The sequence below is a fragment of the Heteronotia binoei genome, chromosome 1, assembly GCF_032191835.1.
Source record: "Heteronotia binoei isolate CCM8104 ecotype False Entrance Well chromosome 1, APGP_CSIRO_Hbin_v1, whole genome shotgun sequence".
Taxonomy (NCBI): Eukaryota; Metazoa; Chordata; class Lepidosauria; order Squamata; family Gekkonidae; genus Heteronotia; species Heteronotia binoei.
The window spans coordinates 13,876,300-13,893,920 of record NC_083223.1 but is presented as its reverse complement, the minus strand read 5'-3'; the positions used below and the strand labels follow the sequence as shown (position 1 = coordinate 13,893,920).

Genomic DNA, 17,621 nt, shown 5'->3' with positions numbered 1-17,621 from the left:
CCATTTGGTGTAATGTTGCAGAAGGGGTGAATTGAATTCTCTTCTAAAGTCACTTGTGTTGTGCCCTTCCCCAATGCTGCAGTCAGACAGGCTTGGTGTGTTTTGGCTGTGCCTCTAATTTGATCCTTCTGTTTTTTGTGCTGGAGAATTTTGGCTAAAAATCCACCCTTAACCTGCTGCTCCGCTTGCTCACCCCATAGTTGGTAATTCAGAAAACAGGAAGTATAACTCATTGGTGCTTCTTGTTCTCCCTCATTCATAGACTCATAGAATCATAGAGTTGGAAGGTACCTCCAGGGTCATCTAGTCCAACCCCCTGCACAATGCAGGAAACTCACAAACACCTCCCCCTAAATTCACAGGATCTTCATTGCTGTCAGATGGCCATCTAGCCTCTGTTGAAAAACCTCCAAGGAAGGAGAGCCCACCCACCACCACCCAAAGAGAAAGCCTGTTCCACTGAGCAACCGCTCTAACAGTCAAGAAGTTTCAGTTAACATCCAACAGCAGTCTCAGTTCCTCCCCCCACCCCATTCTTTCCTCTATGCATAACTGGAATCCAGATATTCTAGAATAATGGAAACCAACTTATGGAAAGGACTTACTCTGAATTTCAGGGTACTTCATCATCAGCAATATGCCCCAACGTAAGGTAGCCGAAGTGGTCTCTGTGCCGGCGATAATTAAGTCCCCCAGAAGAGTTTTTAGGTGCTCGTTATCGGAAAAAATGTTGCTCTGGTTCTTGTTCTTATCCTATGAGATAAGATGAAAGAAAGCATTCCTTTCCTTTCTCCAATTAAAACTCTATTGCTCAGTACCTTGAACAATATAATTTCTTGAGCCGGGAAGAACAGTTTAAAAATTGGAATGAATGAATGAATGAATGAATGAATGAATGAATGAATGAATGAATGAATGAATGAGGTTGTCCTCAACTAGAGCCAGGGCCTTTCCCAACCCCACTCCACTGGAGGGCTTTTTTAAAAAATTGACAATTAATATTATGCTATAGTGTTTAAAAAGTTGCATATAGTAAACTGTAACCATGATTGGTAAGTTCCTCTGATTTCTCAGCTTTTCATTTTTTTTTAAGTTAGTGTCACCATTTTTGTTGTAGAGACATAAGGGGAAAGACAGCTGGGGAAATGAAGAAAGCAGAATAATGTTTGTGCTGCATATTTAATATCTGGAGGGGGTTTTTTTGTGAAAAAACAAGCTAGTTTGATGGGCTGCTGCCCCTTCCCCCAAGCTGTCCCAGCAGTCACATGGAAAGAGACTTTAAATCAATGGGTAGTTTCACACCGGAGATTTACCCCGACCTAGCCTTGCCTCCCATTCAGATTAGAAGTGCACAATCACACGACCACATCTGCCCTCCAAGCTGCACCCTCTCTCACCGTCTCCAGACGCCTTCTATCCGCATCAAAAAGCTACCTGGATTTTCCCGGTAGCATCCCCCTGAATCGGATGTAGGTTGCATAATCAGTGCTGTCTGAATGCCCTGGGGAGACTCATAAACGCAAGCTGTGTGATCTGCTGAGCCAGGTTTTTTTTTCTCCCTCACCCCTCTCGAGGTGTGCTTGTCCGCTTCTCCGATTGCGCACGCACGCAGGGGCCTTTTTTTAAAAAAAGACAACCCTTTCTGCATTAGGTCCATGGTTGAGCCCAGCTAGCAGTGTGAATGGGCAACCACGGATCGCTGCCGGGGTCCTGCTGCTTCAGCAGGGGCTGTCTGATAGCCCAGAAACGGTTCAAACAGAAGCGGATTTTTTCCACAACGGGATAAAATAGTGTCAGTTTCACAGTGTGAAACCAGCCAATGGGTGAGAGAAGTTCACCTGTGATTATTGCCATGTTTACCTTTTGCTGTTGGAATAGATAAACATCGAGAAAGCTTCTCTGGTCATTCTCATCCAGTTCTTTGAGGCGTTCTGTGTAAGTGGCCTCTAGGAAGGCAAACAGTTCATCCCTGTTCTTAAGGACAGTCTTGCGATCACCAGAAAGAAAACCCAGCGCAGGGAACGTATTGTACAGCTAAAAGAATAACATATGAAAAAAGAAAAGATCAAGAAATTCCCAAATCCTACTGCTGAACAGTGTTCCATCTAAGCTGAGTTAGTGTGAGCGAGCACACAGATATTTGGCCTCCGGCTCACACATTTTTGTCTTAGTTTAGGAAAAATAGCTCCAGAGCAAACTAATTTATGCAGTTGCTCACAACTTTAATGTCAGTAGCTCACAAAGTAGAATTTTTGCTCACAAGACTCCATGGCTTAAAGGGAACATTACTGCTGAGGTAGAAATCTCAAAGGTGTTTCAAAAATCTCCTGTGACATTGTACCACCCACGGCCTCCCATTGGTTTCTAAGAATCGCAGTGATTAGGAGATTTGGAATGGGGACAAAGGGGTGAGTTGCTGGCATTGAATGTTCTGTCTAGAAAAAGAGGAACCACGAGTTAAATGAATACAAAATAAGCACAAAACCTCACCATGCTCAATATGTAACTGTAGATTCTTATATAATAAATATTCCTTTACCAAAAGAATCATTTATTCTGTTCCTTATATATTGTTATATGGATCATACAAAAGACAACATTTCTAAATCTCCAGTATTGGCTTCCGGTCTGGAAATCAAGCCGGGCTGACGTCCCCTGAATAAGGGGAACTTAATCTTCTGTTCAGGGTAGTAAAAAGCCTTTCTTTTGGCTTTCTGCCTACATTTCTCAGTTAGAGATTTGTTCAGGATATGCGCAATAACTCTAAGGCGGTTAACCTCGGCTGATAAAAGATCTCGGAGGAGATGTTTTTAAGGCTTTGAGGACCACCGCAGAAGAGTGGCATTTTCATTATCTACAGAGGATTATAGAGACATTTAATTGGCATAAGCCTGTCAAGGTCCCATTTTCTTTTGGAACTGATAAACATCTGAAACTTGAGAAGACCGAAATTTAAGCTGCGTAGCTGTAAAGAGGTACTTGATTATAATCTCTTGCTCCGGGACTTTTTAAAACTAATCTAAATAACTTTGGAAGGTGGGAAAGACAGAATAACAAAGACGGGGAAGTGAAGGGAAAAAAAGCTTAAAATTTGGACTCTGTTAAATTAAGGACTTTGTTAGAAACTGTGAAAGAAAAGAATTGTTTTGAATACCTGTGGTGACTGAGGAATGCATCGGCGTCACAGCTCTGCACTCTCTATAATCAACATAACAAGCACTTCAAAGATCGCGATAATTGGAGAACATTGAGAATGTGAACTGGGGCCTAGAGAAGCAGGAAGTAAAGACTGGAATGAGACTAACAAAGACTGTGAGTTTTGGATTCCATTGAGAATGAGATCTGGGGCCTAGCACAACAGGAAGCAGTAAAGGTGAGGAGCAAGAAGAAGGCCTACACCAGGAATTTTAACCATAGAGAAATTACGATCGCCATTTTGAAGAAAAAAAATTGTCAACAACTGTCAAAATTCAATATTTAAGCTCAGGAAGGTCGGAGAACGGCGAAATTAGTCTCATTTTAAAGGGCAAGCTCTAAGCTATTAGACTTGGTGTTTGATTTTGGACTTGGAAACTTTAAAATTTTTGAGGGTTTTTTTTATGTCAGAAGAAAGAAACTCGTGCAAGAGCCCACTCTCTGGACAGAATGCAAGGTCAATTAGATGCTATGGAAGCTAGGATTATGAAGGGTGTGGAGAAGATGTTAACATCTTGTAAAAAAAGAACTTAAGAAGGACATTGGAGATCTTAAAAAAGAAATGGAAGATTTCAAAAATGAAGTGCTGGTAGTGACAAACAGAGTCAAGGATGCGGAAGAGAAAGTTAATGTACATGCTTCCACCTTATTAAAGCTGCAAGAGAAGGTAACAGTAGATGACTGCAGACTAACAGAAACTCAAGTGTGTCTGAGAGGAGTACCTGAAGGGGAGGGAACTGATTTAATGGAATATATGCTGGAAATAATTGCTGACTTTTTGGAGGAAGATCCTGAAAGGTCTAGAAACATGTTTGACAGTATGTACAGAGTTAACTCATCATATGCAAAAGATAAAGGCCTACCAAGAGATATAGTCATAAAATTAAGGACAAAAGACATGGCAGGAAAAATTCTGAATAAAAATTTCCAAAAGACTTTGATAGTGGAAGGGAGCAGAGTTAGAATAATGAAAGAGCTGCCAAGAACAGTGATAAATGACAGGAAGAAATATAAGAAACTGACAGAGAAGATTCGTGCTGAGGGACCGAGATACAGATGGATAATACCTGAAGGTTTGAGCTTTGAGTTACGTGGAAGAAGGATTACAATAAGAAACGAGCAGGAGATGTGTAGCTTTTTTGAAGAAAATAAAGATTTTGCACCATGATGGATTACAAATCACTATCTTGGAATGTAAATGGATTGAATTCACCACAAAAAAGAAAAGCAACATTTCATTGGATTAAAAAACAAAAGTGTAATATAATTTGTCTACAGGAAGTTCATATACAACAAAAGGATTACAAATTTTTATGGAATAAGCAATTGGGGTTGGAATTTTTTTCATTGGCGGATCAAAAGAAAAGAGGTGTGTTTTTTTATATTAAGGAACAATTAGAGCCAAAATTGATATTTAAAGATAAAGATGGAAGATATGTGGCAGTGGAAGTAATGATTAATGCAAAGAAAACATTGTTATTAGGATTATATGCACCAAATGGTGCAAAAGATGTTTTTTTAAAAGACATTAATCGACAATTGGATGAAGTGTCCTATGACCAGATCTTGATGATGGGTGATTTCAATGGAACAATACAAAATAATATAGATAGGTCTGGCCAAAAGGGCAACAACAAAGAAGGGAAACTACCAAAATCTTTTTTTGAGTTGGTTAAACAAGAACGTTTGGAAAATATTTGGAGAAAATTTAACTCTGAAGTAAGAGACTACACCTTCTTTTCAGCAAGACATAATACTTTTTCTAGAATTGATATGTTATGGGGTTCTAAAAATTTGGGCCTCATAACTAGAAAAGTAGAGATTCTACCAAAGATATGTCCAGATCATAATCCAATATTTTGGGCCACGAAATTGCAAATGAAAACAAGAAGATGGAGAATAAATGAGGATTTGTTACAAGATAAAGAAACTGTGACAGTTCTAGAAATGGAAACCAAAGCTTTTTTTCCAAATAAATGATACTGATGATATAGAATTTCAGATGGTTTGGGATACTTACAAAATGGTAATGAGAGGAATATTGATTACATTGAATAATAAAGATAAGAGGGCAAAAGAAAAACAGATATTGGACATTCAAAATAAAAGAAAAGAAAAAAGAAGGGGAACTGAGAAAAAGACCAGGGAAAAAGAAAATAATAAGGGAAATTACTATATTACAAACTCAAATGAGACATTTGTTGAATAAAGAATTGGAATGGAATTTGAAAAATTTGCAACAGAAATCGTTTGAAGGTGCAAACAAACCTGGAAAGTATTTAGCCTGGTAATTGAAGAGAAAGAAAGAAAAGAAAATTATTAATAAAATTGTGGCTAATGGAAAAAAGATAGTAGACCAAGAAGGAATAAAAAGGGAATTTTTCAAATATTATGCAAATTTATTCAAAGGTGTGAAAATAAAAAAAAATAAAAAATGGAGTATTTACAAAATATTAAAATAGCACCCTTGACTGAATATATGAAAAAGATTTTGAATGATCCAATAGAAAAAATTGAAATTGAAGACCTGAGTCAGATTGAGGTGACAAAAGAGGAGGTCCTACAACTGATAGACAAATTAAAAACTAATACGTCACCGGGTCCGGATGGCATACATCCGAGAGTTCTGAAAGAACTCAAAGTTGAACTTGTGGATCTTCTAACAAAAATCTGTAATCTTTCATTGAAATCTGCCTCCGTTCCTGAGGACAGGAAGGGAGCAAATGTCACCCCCAACTTTTAAAAGGGTTCCAGAGGAGATCCAGGAAATTACAGGCCAGTCAGTCTGACTTCAATACCGGGAAAGTTGGTAGAAAGCATTATCAAGGACAGAATGGGTAGGCACATGAACACGGGTTATTGAGGAAGACTCAGCATGGGTTCTGTAAGGGAAGATCTTGCCTCACTAACCTGTTACATTTCTTTGAGGGGGTGAACAAACATGTGGACAAAGGAGACCCGATAGATGTTGTTTACCTTGACTTCCAGAAAGCTTTTGATAAAGTTCCTCATCAAAGGCTCCTTAGAAAGCTTGAGAGTCATGGAGTAAAAGGACAGGTCCTCTTATGGATCAAAAACTGGCTGAGTAATAGGAAGCAGAGAGTGAGTATAAATGGGCAGTCTTTGCAGTGGAGGACGGTAAGCAGTGGGGTGCCGCAGGGCTCGGTACTGGGTCCCATGCTCTTTAACTTGTTCATAAATGATTTAGAGTTGGGAGTGAGCAGTGAAGTGGCCAAGTTTGCGGATGACACTAAATTGTTCAGGGTGGTGAGAACCAGAGAGGATTGTGAGGAACTACAAAGGGATCTGTTGAGGCTGGGTGAGTGGGTGTCAACGTGGCAGATGCAGTTCAATGTGGCCAAGTGCAAAGTAATGCACATTGGGGCCAAGAATCCCAGCTACAAATACAAGTTGATGGGGTGTGAACTGGCAGAAACTGACCAAGAGAGAGATCTTGGGGTTGTGGTAGATAACTCACTGAAAATGTCAAGACAGTGTGCGTTTGCAATAAAAAAGGCCAACGCCATGCTGGGAATTATTAGGAAGGGAATTGAAAACAAATCAGCCAGCATCATAATGCCCCTGTATAAATCGATGGTGCGGTCTCATTTGGAATACTGTGTGCAGTTCTGGTCGCCGCACCTCAAAAAGGATATTATAGCATTGGAGAAAGTCAAGAAAAGGGCAACTAGAATGATTAAAGGGCTGGAACACTTTCCCTATGAAGAAAGGTTTATAAATATATATATATAATTTTTTTGCCACTGTGTGACACAGAGTGTTGGACTGGATGGGCCATTGGCCTGATCTAACATGGCTTCTCTTATGTTCTTATGTACTTGGGTTTAGAGATAACAATGAAGAATATTGATTTGTACAAAAACAATTATGAAAAGTTATGGCGTAAGATGGAAGAAGATATGGTGAAATGGAATAAACTTAATTTGTCTTTGTTGGGTAGGATTGCTGCAATTAAGATGAACATTTTGCCAAGAATAATGTATTTGTTTCAAACTATCCCGATTGTGAAAGACAGTAAACAATTTAATAAATGGCAAAGGAAGATTTCAGAATTTGTATGGGCTGGGAAAAAGCCAAGGATTAAGATGAAAATTTTAACAGATGCTAAAGAGAGGGGAGGATTTCAGCTTCCAGATTTAAGATTATATCATGATGCAGTTTGTTTGGCATGGATAAAGGATTGGGTGATGTTGTTAAATAAAAAACTTTTAACTCTGGAAGCTCATGGAAACAAATTCGACTGGCATGCTTATATGTATTATGGGGGGAAAAAGATGGATGTGTTTTTTTTTCTCACCATTATATCAGAAATAATTTGTTAAATACATGGATAAAGTACAAGAAATATGGTGGTGAAAGAAAGCCATTATGGATAGTACCAGCAGAAGTAAAAAAAAATAATGGTTGAATCTGATGAAGAGAGAAGGTTGTCATATAATCAGTTATTAAAGATGCAAGGTGGCAAAATTGAACTGAAATCTGCTGAAGAGCTGAACAATAAGTATGATTGGTTTCAAATGCAACAAATAAAAAGCTTGATGGAAAATGACATTAAATCTGAAGGAATTAGACGCAAACAAACAGAAATGGAAAAGGTTCTGCTTGGAGATAATGAAAAATTAATATCGAAAATATATAAGTTATTGTTGAAATGGTCTACAGAAGAAGAAGTAGTAAAATCTCAAATGATTAAATGGGCAATTAATGCAAATAAGGAAATACAAATGGATACATGGGAATATCTTTGGAAGAACTTTTTGAAAATATCAACATGTCACAGTATTAAAGAGAATTGCTTCAAGATGATGTATAGGTGGTATATGACTCCTAAAAAATTTGCAAAGATGAGTAAAAAGATGTCGGATATATGTTGGAAATGTAAAAAACATGAAGGTTCTTATCATATGTGGTGGACATGTGGAAGAGTGAAAAAGTTCTGGCAGATTATGCAACAAGAAATATCTAAAATTCTGGGATAGGACTTTAAGAAAGTAGCAGAGACTTTTCTGTTGGGATTACAAATGGAAAAATTTCCAAAAGAAGATAGAACTTTAATTTGGTACTTGCTCTCAACTGCTAGGACATTGTATGCGCAAGAAAAAATACCAGAGAAATGGGATTGGATTGTGAAAGTTTTATCATGGAGTGAGATGGATAAACTAACAAGAATTCTAAGAGACTATGATTTGGAAGTGTTTAAAAGGGAGTAGAAGAAATTTAGATATGTAGAGAAAGAATGGAATGTAAAAAGACATTGGACAATTTTTTAGTAATGATTAAGTATTAGGAAAAAGGTAGAATATGAATTTTTATAGTTAAGGGTACCTTTATAAATTAACTTTAAGTATATAACTTCGGTGGGAGTCTAGTAATGGAGGGAGGGGGGATTAGAAAATATCATATGGGTTAGAGATAGAGACGATATAAATGGATATTGTTACCATATGTTATCAATAAAATTGTTTAAACTAAATCTCCAGTATCAACGCTCTCCATCTACTCCATATATTTCACAACGGTCCAGATTCAGATTATTTATTATTATGGTACATAACCAATAAAAACCATTTAAGAAGCCAATCCATTCAAATCTGATGTGCAAAGGACTCAAACATTTAGGCGTGGTTGTTACAGAAAATTAAAAAATATTTGAAAAAGGGAGCTTCCTTTTTTGAATTTTTTATTTTTAAAATTTTATTTTTTTAAAATATTTCTTAAATATTTTTTAAAAAAATTCTGTATTCCTCCAACCGACTCTACTTCACTACAGAATCCGTTTCGAATATTCCTTAGGAGAATATATCAAAATTCATCTGATGTCCAGAAGTTCTGGTTACTGGCTGGCTCCGTGAAGGTTGCCCCACCATGATCTTCTTACACCACTTTAATTTGACAGGTTAAAATGGATAAAAGGAAGTACTTCTTCATCCAAAGGGTGATTAACATGTGGAATTCACCGCCATAGGAGGTGGTAGCAGCCACAAGCATAGCCACCTTCATAAGGGAGCTAGATAAAAATATGGAGCAGAGGTCCATCAGTGGCTATTAGCCACAGTGTGTATATATGTATACATATATATAATTTTTTTTTGGCTACTGTGTGACACAGGATGTTGGACTGGATGGGCCATTGGCCTGATCTAACATGGCTTCTCTTATGTTTTTATGTAATTCAAATTGACTTGGTCAAGGTCACAACATTATTACATAAGTCATATTTGCATATCTTGCTTTGAAAGGCCAAACTTTCTTGCTTGCTGCTAAAAGCGTGTGATGTATTTGTGATGATGAACTGATATTGTGAAATGTTTGTATAAGCACTGTATGTCAAGGCTAGTTATACACTGCAATTATTGGACTGTTCTAACACACAGATGGAGTAGATGGAGAGCATTGATACTGGAGAATTAGAAGAAGACGATGACCGCAGATTTGTACCCCGCCCTGCTCTCTGAATCAGAGTCTTAGAGCAGCTTACAATCTCCTTTTTCTTCTTCCCCCACAACAGACACCCTGCGGGGTAGGTGGGGCTGAGAGCGCTCTCCCGGAAGCTGCCCTTTCAAGGACAACTCTGCCAGAGCTATGGCTGACCCAAGGCCATTCCAGCAGCTGCAAGTGCAGGAGTGAGGAATCAAACCCGGTTCTCCCAGATAAGAGTCCGCACACTTAACCACAACACCAAACTGGCTCTCTCTGTAGAAATTTTGTATGATCCATATAACAATATATAAGGAACAGAAAAAATTGAGTCTTTTGGTAAAAGAATATTTATTATATAGGAATTTAAAGTTACATATTGAGCACGGTGAGGTTTTGTGATTATTTTGTATTGAATGTTCTATATGATATCACTTCCAGGCAAAACCACAAGCGACATCACCCTGTGCCATCTTTTAAAGCCTTTCACTACTATTTCAAGCAGCAGCAAGCAATGCGGGTTGCCTGAGGCCCTGGCAACACTTAAGGTAGTACAGTTTTGAAAGGGCTATTCCATGTTTTCCTAAACATTTCAAATTAGAAGACTGAAGAAGAAGAATTGCAGATTTATACCCCGCCTTTCTCTCTGAATCAGAGACTCAAAGCGGGTTACAATCTCCTATATCTTCTCCCCCCACAACAGACACCCTGTGAGGCAGGTGGGGCTGAGAGAGCTCTCACACCAGCTGCCCTGTCAAGGACATCTCCTGCAAGAGCTATGGCTGACCCAAGGCCATTCCAGCAGCTGCAAGTGGAGGAGTGGGGAATCAAACCCGGTTCTCCCAGATAAGAGTCCGCACGCTTAACCACTACACCAAAGTTGCACGTTTCTCAGAACAAGTTTTGTATCTGCTATGAAGCCTTCAGTTTGTGGATCTTTAAAGGCATGAATAGGTACACAGTCCTTCCTGTATGGTTTCTATCGATATTTCAGCCATTTTAAAGCCAAATTTAAAATAGTTTACCAGGAGCTGAGCAGATCCCAAGAGCCGAATGTTTTCATTGACCAAGTTCAGTAATCTTATAAATGTGGGGTCTTCATATTCAAATCGCATGCCAAATAATATGGTCAGTATAATGTTGCTAGTAGCACCGTTCATGATTATTGTACTCTCAAATGGTTTTCCTGCAGAACAAATATTAGAATGAAAACATGATGTTATGGAATTAACAACAGTATTACTTGTGCCTAGGGTTGCCAAGTCCAATTCAAGAAATATATGTGGACTTCGGGGGTGGAGCCAGGAGCAAGGGTGTGAGAAGCATAATTGAACTTTAAAGGGAGTTCTGGCCATCATATTTAAAGGGACTGCGCACCTTTTCAATGCCTTCCTTCCATAGGAAATAATGAAGGATAGGGGCACCTTCCTTTGGAGCTCATAGAATTGGACTCCCTGGTCCAATCCTTTTGAAACTTGGAAGGTACTTTGGGGAGAGACAGTGAATGGTATACTGAAAATGTGGTGCCTCTACCTCAAAATACAGCCTCCCCAGAGCCCCAGATACCCACAGATCAATTTTCCATTATTTCCTATAGGAAAACGTCTCCATAGGGAATAATAGAGTTCCCAGCAGACATTTCCCTCCCCCTCCCCCTGCTTTCTGATGACCCTGATGTGGGGGGAGGGCCTCCAAACTGGGGGATCCCCTGCCCCCACCTGGGGATTGGCAACCCTACTTGTGTCTCATATAGTTGGTTAGCATTTATCATGCTCTGAAGTGTGCAGAGAGGGAGGAACTCCTTTGCGTATTAGGCTACATCCCCCTGATGTAGCCAATCCTCCAGGAGCATACAGTAGGCCCTGTACCAAGAGCCCTGTATGCTCTTGGAGGATTGACAACATCAGGGGTGCATGGCCTAATATGCAAATGAGTTCCTGTTTTAAAAAAAAGCAATCGGAAGATAAAATGCCAACTCACTGTTGTGTATTGCTTCTTTATGAGGCTAACCCAATAGGAGAGTAGGAGGGACTCAGTGGGTGATAACAGACAGGTAGTTTGGGGTGGTCGGGAGGCCTCACAAGCAATGTTCCCTCTAAGCTGCAGAGTCTTGTGAGCAAAAATTCTACTTTGTGAGCTACTGGCATTAAAGTGATGAGCTACCGCATAAATGAGTGTGCTCTGGGGTCATCCTTCCAGAGCGAAGACAAAAATGTGTGACCAGGAGGCTAAAAAGCTGTGAGCTAGCTCACGCTAACTCAACTTAGAGGGCACACTGGTCCCGAATTGGACTAGCTCAAAAAGAGCCATTCCAAAGACTCCGCACACTCCCCAGTGAAGTGTCTGCATCCCATCCGCCAGGCTGCCGCACGCCTCCAGACGTGGAGGCCCCTCAGAAGCTGGACTGCTCTTTCTTCCCCCCAACAAATTAAGCGCTCAAGTGGTCCAATCAGTTTTCAAGGGGGGAAAAAAGGTGGCAGAGGCTTGGGGCATCTTGGCGCTTTCACCCAGTCACGTCACCTCACATCCATCCTGCCACTTCCAGCTGCCAATGGGGAGACTGGCTGTCGACTCAGAAATTTGCTATCACTTCGGAAGTGGTAGCTTTTTCAGCCAGCCTGGGGAGGACGCAGGATGGGGTGAGTACGGGACTGGGACAGGGACAGGCGGCAATGTTTGTGTGTGGAAGGATTTTTGGGGTCAGTTTCAAAGCCATCTCTGAGTCGGCCCAAATTGCCAGTCTGTAATCACCCGGTGTTTCCCTTCTCAGTCTCCCTGCCTAGCAGTGCGCAGGAATGCAGGGCCTACTAAGAATCTGCAGAACCAGACCAGGGCAACCCTGACCTTCAGCTCTAGAAACAGCTTACCAAGTATTAGCTGACTGGGGAAGTCAGCCCTTGCTATATCTAGATGTTTTCTTGAGGCTTTCCCACACAGTCAGCATCGACCTGTAATCCTCAAACTCAAAATCCAAATTAACAGCTATCAGGTATTTTTAAGTGTGAAAATTGGAAAGGTTTTAGTGAAGATCTAGATAGTTGTGTTGGATGGTCCCTCCGCCAACATATAGTAACCACTGTCAGTTGATTGGAGCTGTTGTATTTACAGCCAAAAGGCACATTCCTCAAAGACACTGGAAAGAATGTCTTCCAGGCTGGAGTGAACAGAGCGAGAGGCTGTAACAAAATTTCCTTGACGGCAAAGATCCAAAGGTAGCAGATGAACTACTCTATGAATTTGACTGGATATAGACAAAAATGGACCTAAGCAACTGTGAATTTGGATTTCAGCCATTGCAGTATGAAAGCCTGAATCCTGTAGGAAAAAACTAGATGCAAGCCCACCTGTGCTCTGAGGAAATCCACAGGTAACAATAAACCAGGTAGCTGCCTGACTGGTATCCTTATCCAGAGCTCTGAAGGATTGAGATTTTACAATCAGGATAAAAAAAAAGAACTCCAGATTCTGAAACATATCTGCCCTGAAGTGTGAGCTGTCAGGGGATTTCCAAGGCATTGAAAGACACTGATTAGGCACCAGGCTTTGACTGCATCTACAATGAATTCCTGATCAACAGCGGCCCATTAACTATGAAGTGGCTTGCAGAGTTTCTCACTGACATCATGAGACTCCCAGGGGAATTCAAGAAAGCTACGATAGCTGCTATTCTGAAACCTGGAAAACAAAAACATCTGGCAGAAAGTTACAGACCTATTTCCCTTCTGAGCTTCTGTTATAAACTCCTTGAGGTGCTTATCCTGAACAGAATCAGTGACAGGCTTAACAAACGTGTCCCCATAAAGCAAGGGTGTGAAACATGCGGCCCATGGGATGTTAATTGCTGTTGCTGCTGTTGCTGCAAAACAAAAGGACATGCATTTCCTAGTGATGTTCTTGTCCACCTAGGAAATACATGTGCTTTCGTTTGCAGCAACAGCAATTAACAGGCAACTTTTATTACCTTTCATTTATTAATTTATTACCAAATGGTCTTCCAATTACACTACATCGCCATACACTATTACACTATATCGCCATTTGATTCTAACTTTGTATCAGTTTACATTCTTAACCCACCAGCTACATGTATTTCAGACCACCGTACCCCATCCCGTCATCTGAAGATGCATGCATGCATAGGAAAGCTTACATTCTGAATAAAACTTTGCTGATCTTAAAGGTGCAACAGGACTTCTGCTTTGTTCTATTGCTTCAGACCAGCACAACTGACCACTTGGATCTATCATCATGAAAACAAGAAGACTCCGGCTTCCGGTGTGAGTTTTCAACAGAGCTGCTGCCCTCTGAATAAGGGGCGAACTTAATCCTTTGTTCAGGGTAGTAAAGAGCCTTTTTGGGGTTCTCTGCCTGCATTTCTCAGTTAGAGATTTGCCCAAGATGATGCCAGAAACCTGGAGCCGTTGATCTCAGCTGAAGATTGATAACAAAGGTTGTCTTTCTGAGGCTTTGTAGAGCCGGCAAGGAGGGAGAGCGTCGTTCAGCATCTACAAAGGATTAAGAGCCATCCAATTGGCTTAAGCATGCTTGGTGTCACGGGCTGGGGCCAGGCCAGGCGAAGTCCAGGGGCAGTCCAAGGTCTGTAGCTGGGTAGCAAGGAGGGTCCAAAGCGCCAAAACTGAATCACAGTCCAGGTATCATAAGTCAGAGGTTCAGAAGCTGAAGTCAGGGGGTCCAGAAGTCAATGCCAGAGTCAGGGGGTCCAGAAGCCAAAGTCAGAAGCCGAAGTGGATGCTAGAACGTCAGGTAAGTGACTAGTTGCTTCCACAAAGCCTTCTCTCAAAGCCCACAGCTATATAGCCCTCTGCTGTCTGTTGCCCATTTGGGCTAATTGCTGACTCAGAGGGCAGCCAGGATCCTGCTGAGACTCAAGCACCCTCACTCCTAGAAGGGCCAGAATCCTTTCAAAACTCAGGGCTCAGGGAGCGTCTTGCTCGTGAGCGTGCCGCCCTCCTCTGATCCCTGAGGTCCTAAGGAAGGCGGTCACGCACACGAGCCACCCGAGAGGGTGAGGCAGGGGGGCTTGGATCTTCTCCAGCAGGAGGCAGGGGCACTGGTGCAGGTGTCAGGGGCACAGTTTCTTCTGCAGGCTCGGCTTCTTCTACAGGGCCCCCAGCACCCATGACACTTGGATCTCACTCTCTTTTGGGACTGTTATGCATTTGAAAGACCAAGAAGACCGAAGGATAAGAACATAGCCACTAAGGTACTTTGATCATTATCTGCCGCTCCGGGACATTTCTAAGCTAATTTAAATAACAGTAGAAGCTGAAAAAGTCTGAGCTGGAACGAAAATAAGAGGGAGAGAAGAGACTGTTTAATTTGGACTCTGTTAATTTAAAGGCATTGATAGAATTTGGAAAAGAAGGAAATTGTTGTGAATACCTGTGGTCAGTGACGTAGGCTTCTGTGTTTGACCTCTGTACTTGCAATCAACATAACAAGCATTCAAAGACTGCGATATTTGGAGAACGAGGGTTGAGCTTAATGATCCAGGAAGTGAAAGCTGGTGGTGCACTGATAGCCAATGTAAGGAGGATTACAAAGATCGCGATAGTTGGAGAACGTGAACCAGGAAGCAAAAGTTGAAGGAGAGAAGACCAAGAAGGTGGTCCTTGCTAGGAATTTTTAACCATAGAGAAAGTACAATCGCCATTTTGAAAGAGGAAAAATTGCTAAAAATTGTTAAAAATTAATATCTCAGCCTGGGAAGGTAGGAGAAAAACGAAATTAGTCATATTTTATACAGCAAGTTCTAAGCTACTGGACTTGGTGCTGAATTTAGATTTGGAGACCTTTTGAGTTTGCGGGGGGGGGGGTTATGTCAGAAGGAAGATTAACTCGTGCAAGCTCTCACTCTTTGGATAAAATGCAAAGCCAATTTGATACCATGGAAGCCAGGATTATGAAGGGTGTGGAGAAAATGATAACAGCTAGTAAAAATAACTTTAAAAGGATATTGGAGATCTTAGAAAAGAAGTTGAAGATTTTAAAGATGAACTAGGAATGGTTAAAAACAGAGTCAAGGAAGTTGAAGAGAAAGTGGATATACATGCTTCCACCTTGCTAAAACTCCAAGAGAAGGTTACAATCAATGACTGCAGATTAATGGAAACCCAAGTGCATCTGAGAGGACTACCTGAGGGGGAAGAGACGGATCTAATGGACTATATGGTGAAAATTATTGCTGATTATTTAGAGGATAATTTGTTTACAGGAAGTTCATATACAACAAAAGGATTATAAATTTTTGTGGAATAAACATTTGGGATTGGAATTTTTCTCATTGGCGGAACAAAAGAAAAGGGAGGTGGTCTTTTCTATTAAAGAACAATTAGATCCAAAATTGATATTTAAAGATAAAGATGGACGAGATATAGCAGTGGAAGTGATGATGGTGGCAAAAAGACCATTGTTACTAGGACTATATACGCCCAATGGAGCGAAAGACAATTTTTTTAAAGACATAAACCAACAGTTGGACGAAATGTCATATGACCAGATCTTGATGATGCAGCCACTGTGGCCGGACCTGCCTGTCCCGCATTGGTCTTGTCAGCCACCAGCGAGCCTGCAGCAGACGTGGACTATTGCACCCTTCTTAAATCTTCGTTCGCGAAGCCAAGCCGAGAGAGAGAGAGAGAGAGAGAGAGATGATGGGTGATTTTAATGGAACTATACAAAATAATATAGATAGATCAAGCCAAAAGAAGAATGATAAAGAAGGGAGACTGCCAAAATCTTTTTTTGAGCTGGTTAAACAAGAAAACTTGGAAGATATTTGGAGAAAATTTAATCCTGAAGTAAGAGACAATACCTTCTTTTCAGCAAGACATAATTCTTTTTCCAGAATAGATATGTTATGGGGCTCCAAGAGTTTGGGCCTCATAACTAAAAAAGTAGAGATTCTACCAAAGGTTTGTGCAGATCATAACCCAATATGTTGGATTACAAAATTGCAAAAGAAAACAAGAAGATGGAAAATAAATGAGGACCTGCTACAAGATAAAGATATTGTGATCTTTCTAGAAAAGGAAACTGCAGCGTTCTTTCAAATAAATGAGACTGATGATATAGAATTCCAGACAGTTTGGGATACTTATAAAGCAGTTATGAGAGGACTATTAATCACATTGAATAATAAAGATAAGAGGGCCAAAGAAAAGCGGTTGTTAGATCTACAAAATGAAATAAAGAAAAAAGAAGGTGAACTAAGAAAAAGGCCAGAAAAAAAGAAATTAATAAAGGAAATTACAATACTACAATCCCAAGTAAGACATTTGTTGAATAAAGAACAAGAATGGAATTTAAAAAGTTTGCAACAGAAATCGTTTGAAGGCGCGAACAAACCTGGTAAGTATTTAGCCTGGCAATTGAAGAAAAAGAAAGAAAATAAGATCATCAACAAAATTGTGGCAAATGGAAAAGAGATAGTTGATCAAGAAGGAATTAAAAGAATTTTTTAAATATTATGCAAATTTATTTAAAGGCATGAAAATTAGAAAAGAAAAAATGGAAGAGTATTTACGAAATATCAAGATAGCACCCCTGACTGAGTATATGAAAAAGATTTTGAATGACCCAATAGAAAAAACTGAAATTGAAGCAGCAATAAAGGTAATGAAAGTAGGTAAGGCTCCCGGGCCGGATGGATATACAACTAAATTTTATAAAACTCTTAAAGATGAGATAGTACCAAAATTGCAAAAATGGTTGAATACGATAAGAGAAAAAGGGAAAATTCCAAATACCTGGAAAGAAGCTGTAATTTCGTTGATCCCCAAGGAAGATAGAGATGTCACAAATGTAAAGAGCTATAGACCAATTTCACTATTAAACAATGACTATAAGATTTACACAAGAATCCTGGCAGAACGACTTAAGCAATATTTGATTAACTTTATAAAGGAAGATCAAGCTGGATTTCTCCCTAAAAGGCAAATAAGAGACAATGTAAGAGCTGTTGTAAA

The 17,621-nt window shown here is 40.1% G+C and overlaps 1 protein-coding gene across 2 annotated transcripts in view; it reads right to left on the bottom strand.

Moving 5' to 3' along the window:
* Positions 1-17,621, bottom strand: part of LOC132566209 (cytochrome P450 2K6-like) — a 35,896-nt gene that overhangs the window by 5,274 nt on the left and 13,001 nt on the right. Inside the window, exons 4-6 of one of the 2 annotated variants that reach the window (XM_060231002.1) lie at positions 10,659-10,819; positions 1,861-2,034; positions 606-753 (exon numbers count right to left, since the gene is read on the bottom strand). In XM_060231002.1, the coding sequence (XP_060086985.1) occupies positions 606-753; positions 1,861-2,034; positions 10,659-10,819 (483 nt within the window). The remainder of the gene's footprint in view (positions 1-605; positions 754-1,860; positions 2,035-10,658; positions 10,820-17,621) is intronic. The other variant, XM_060231012.1, reaches the window with a different exon arrangement.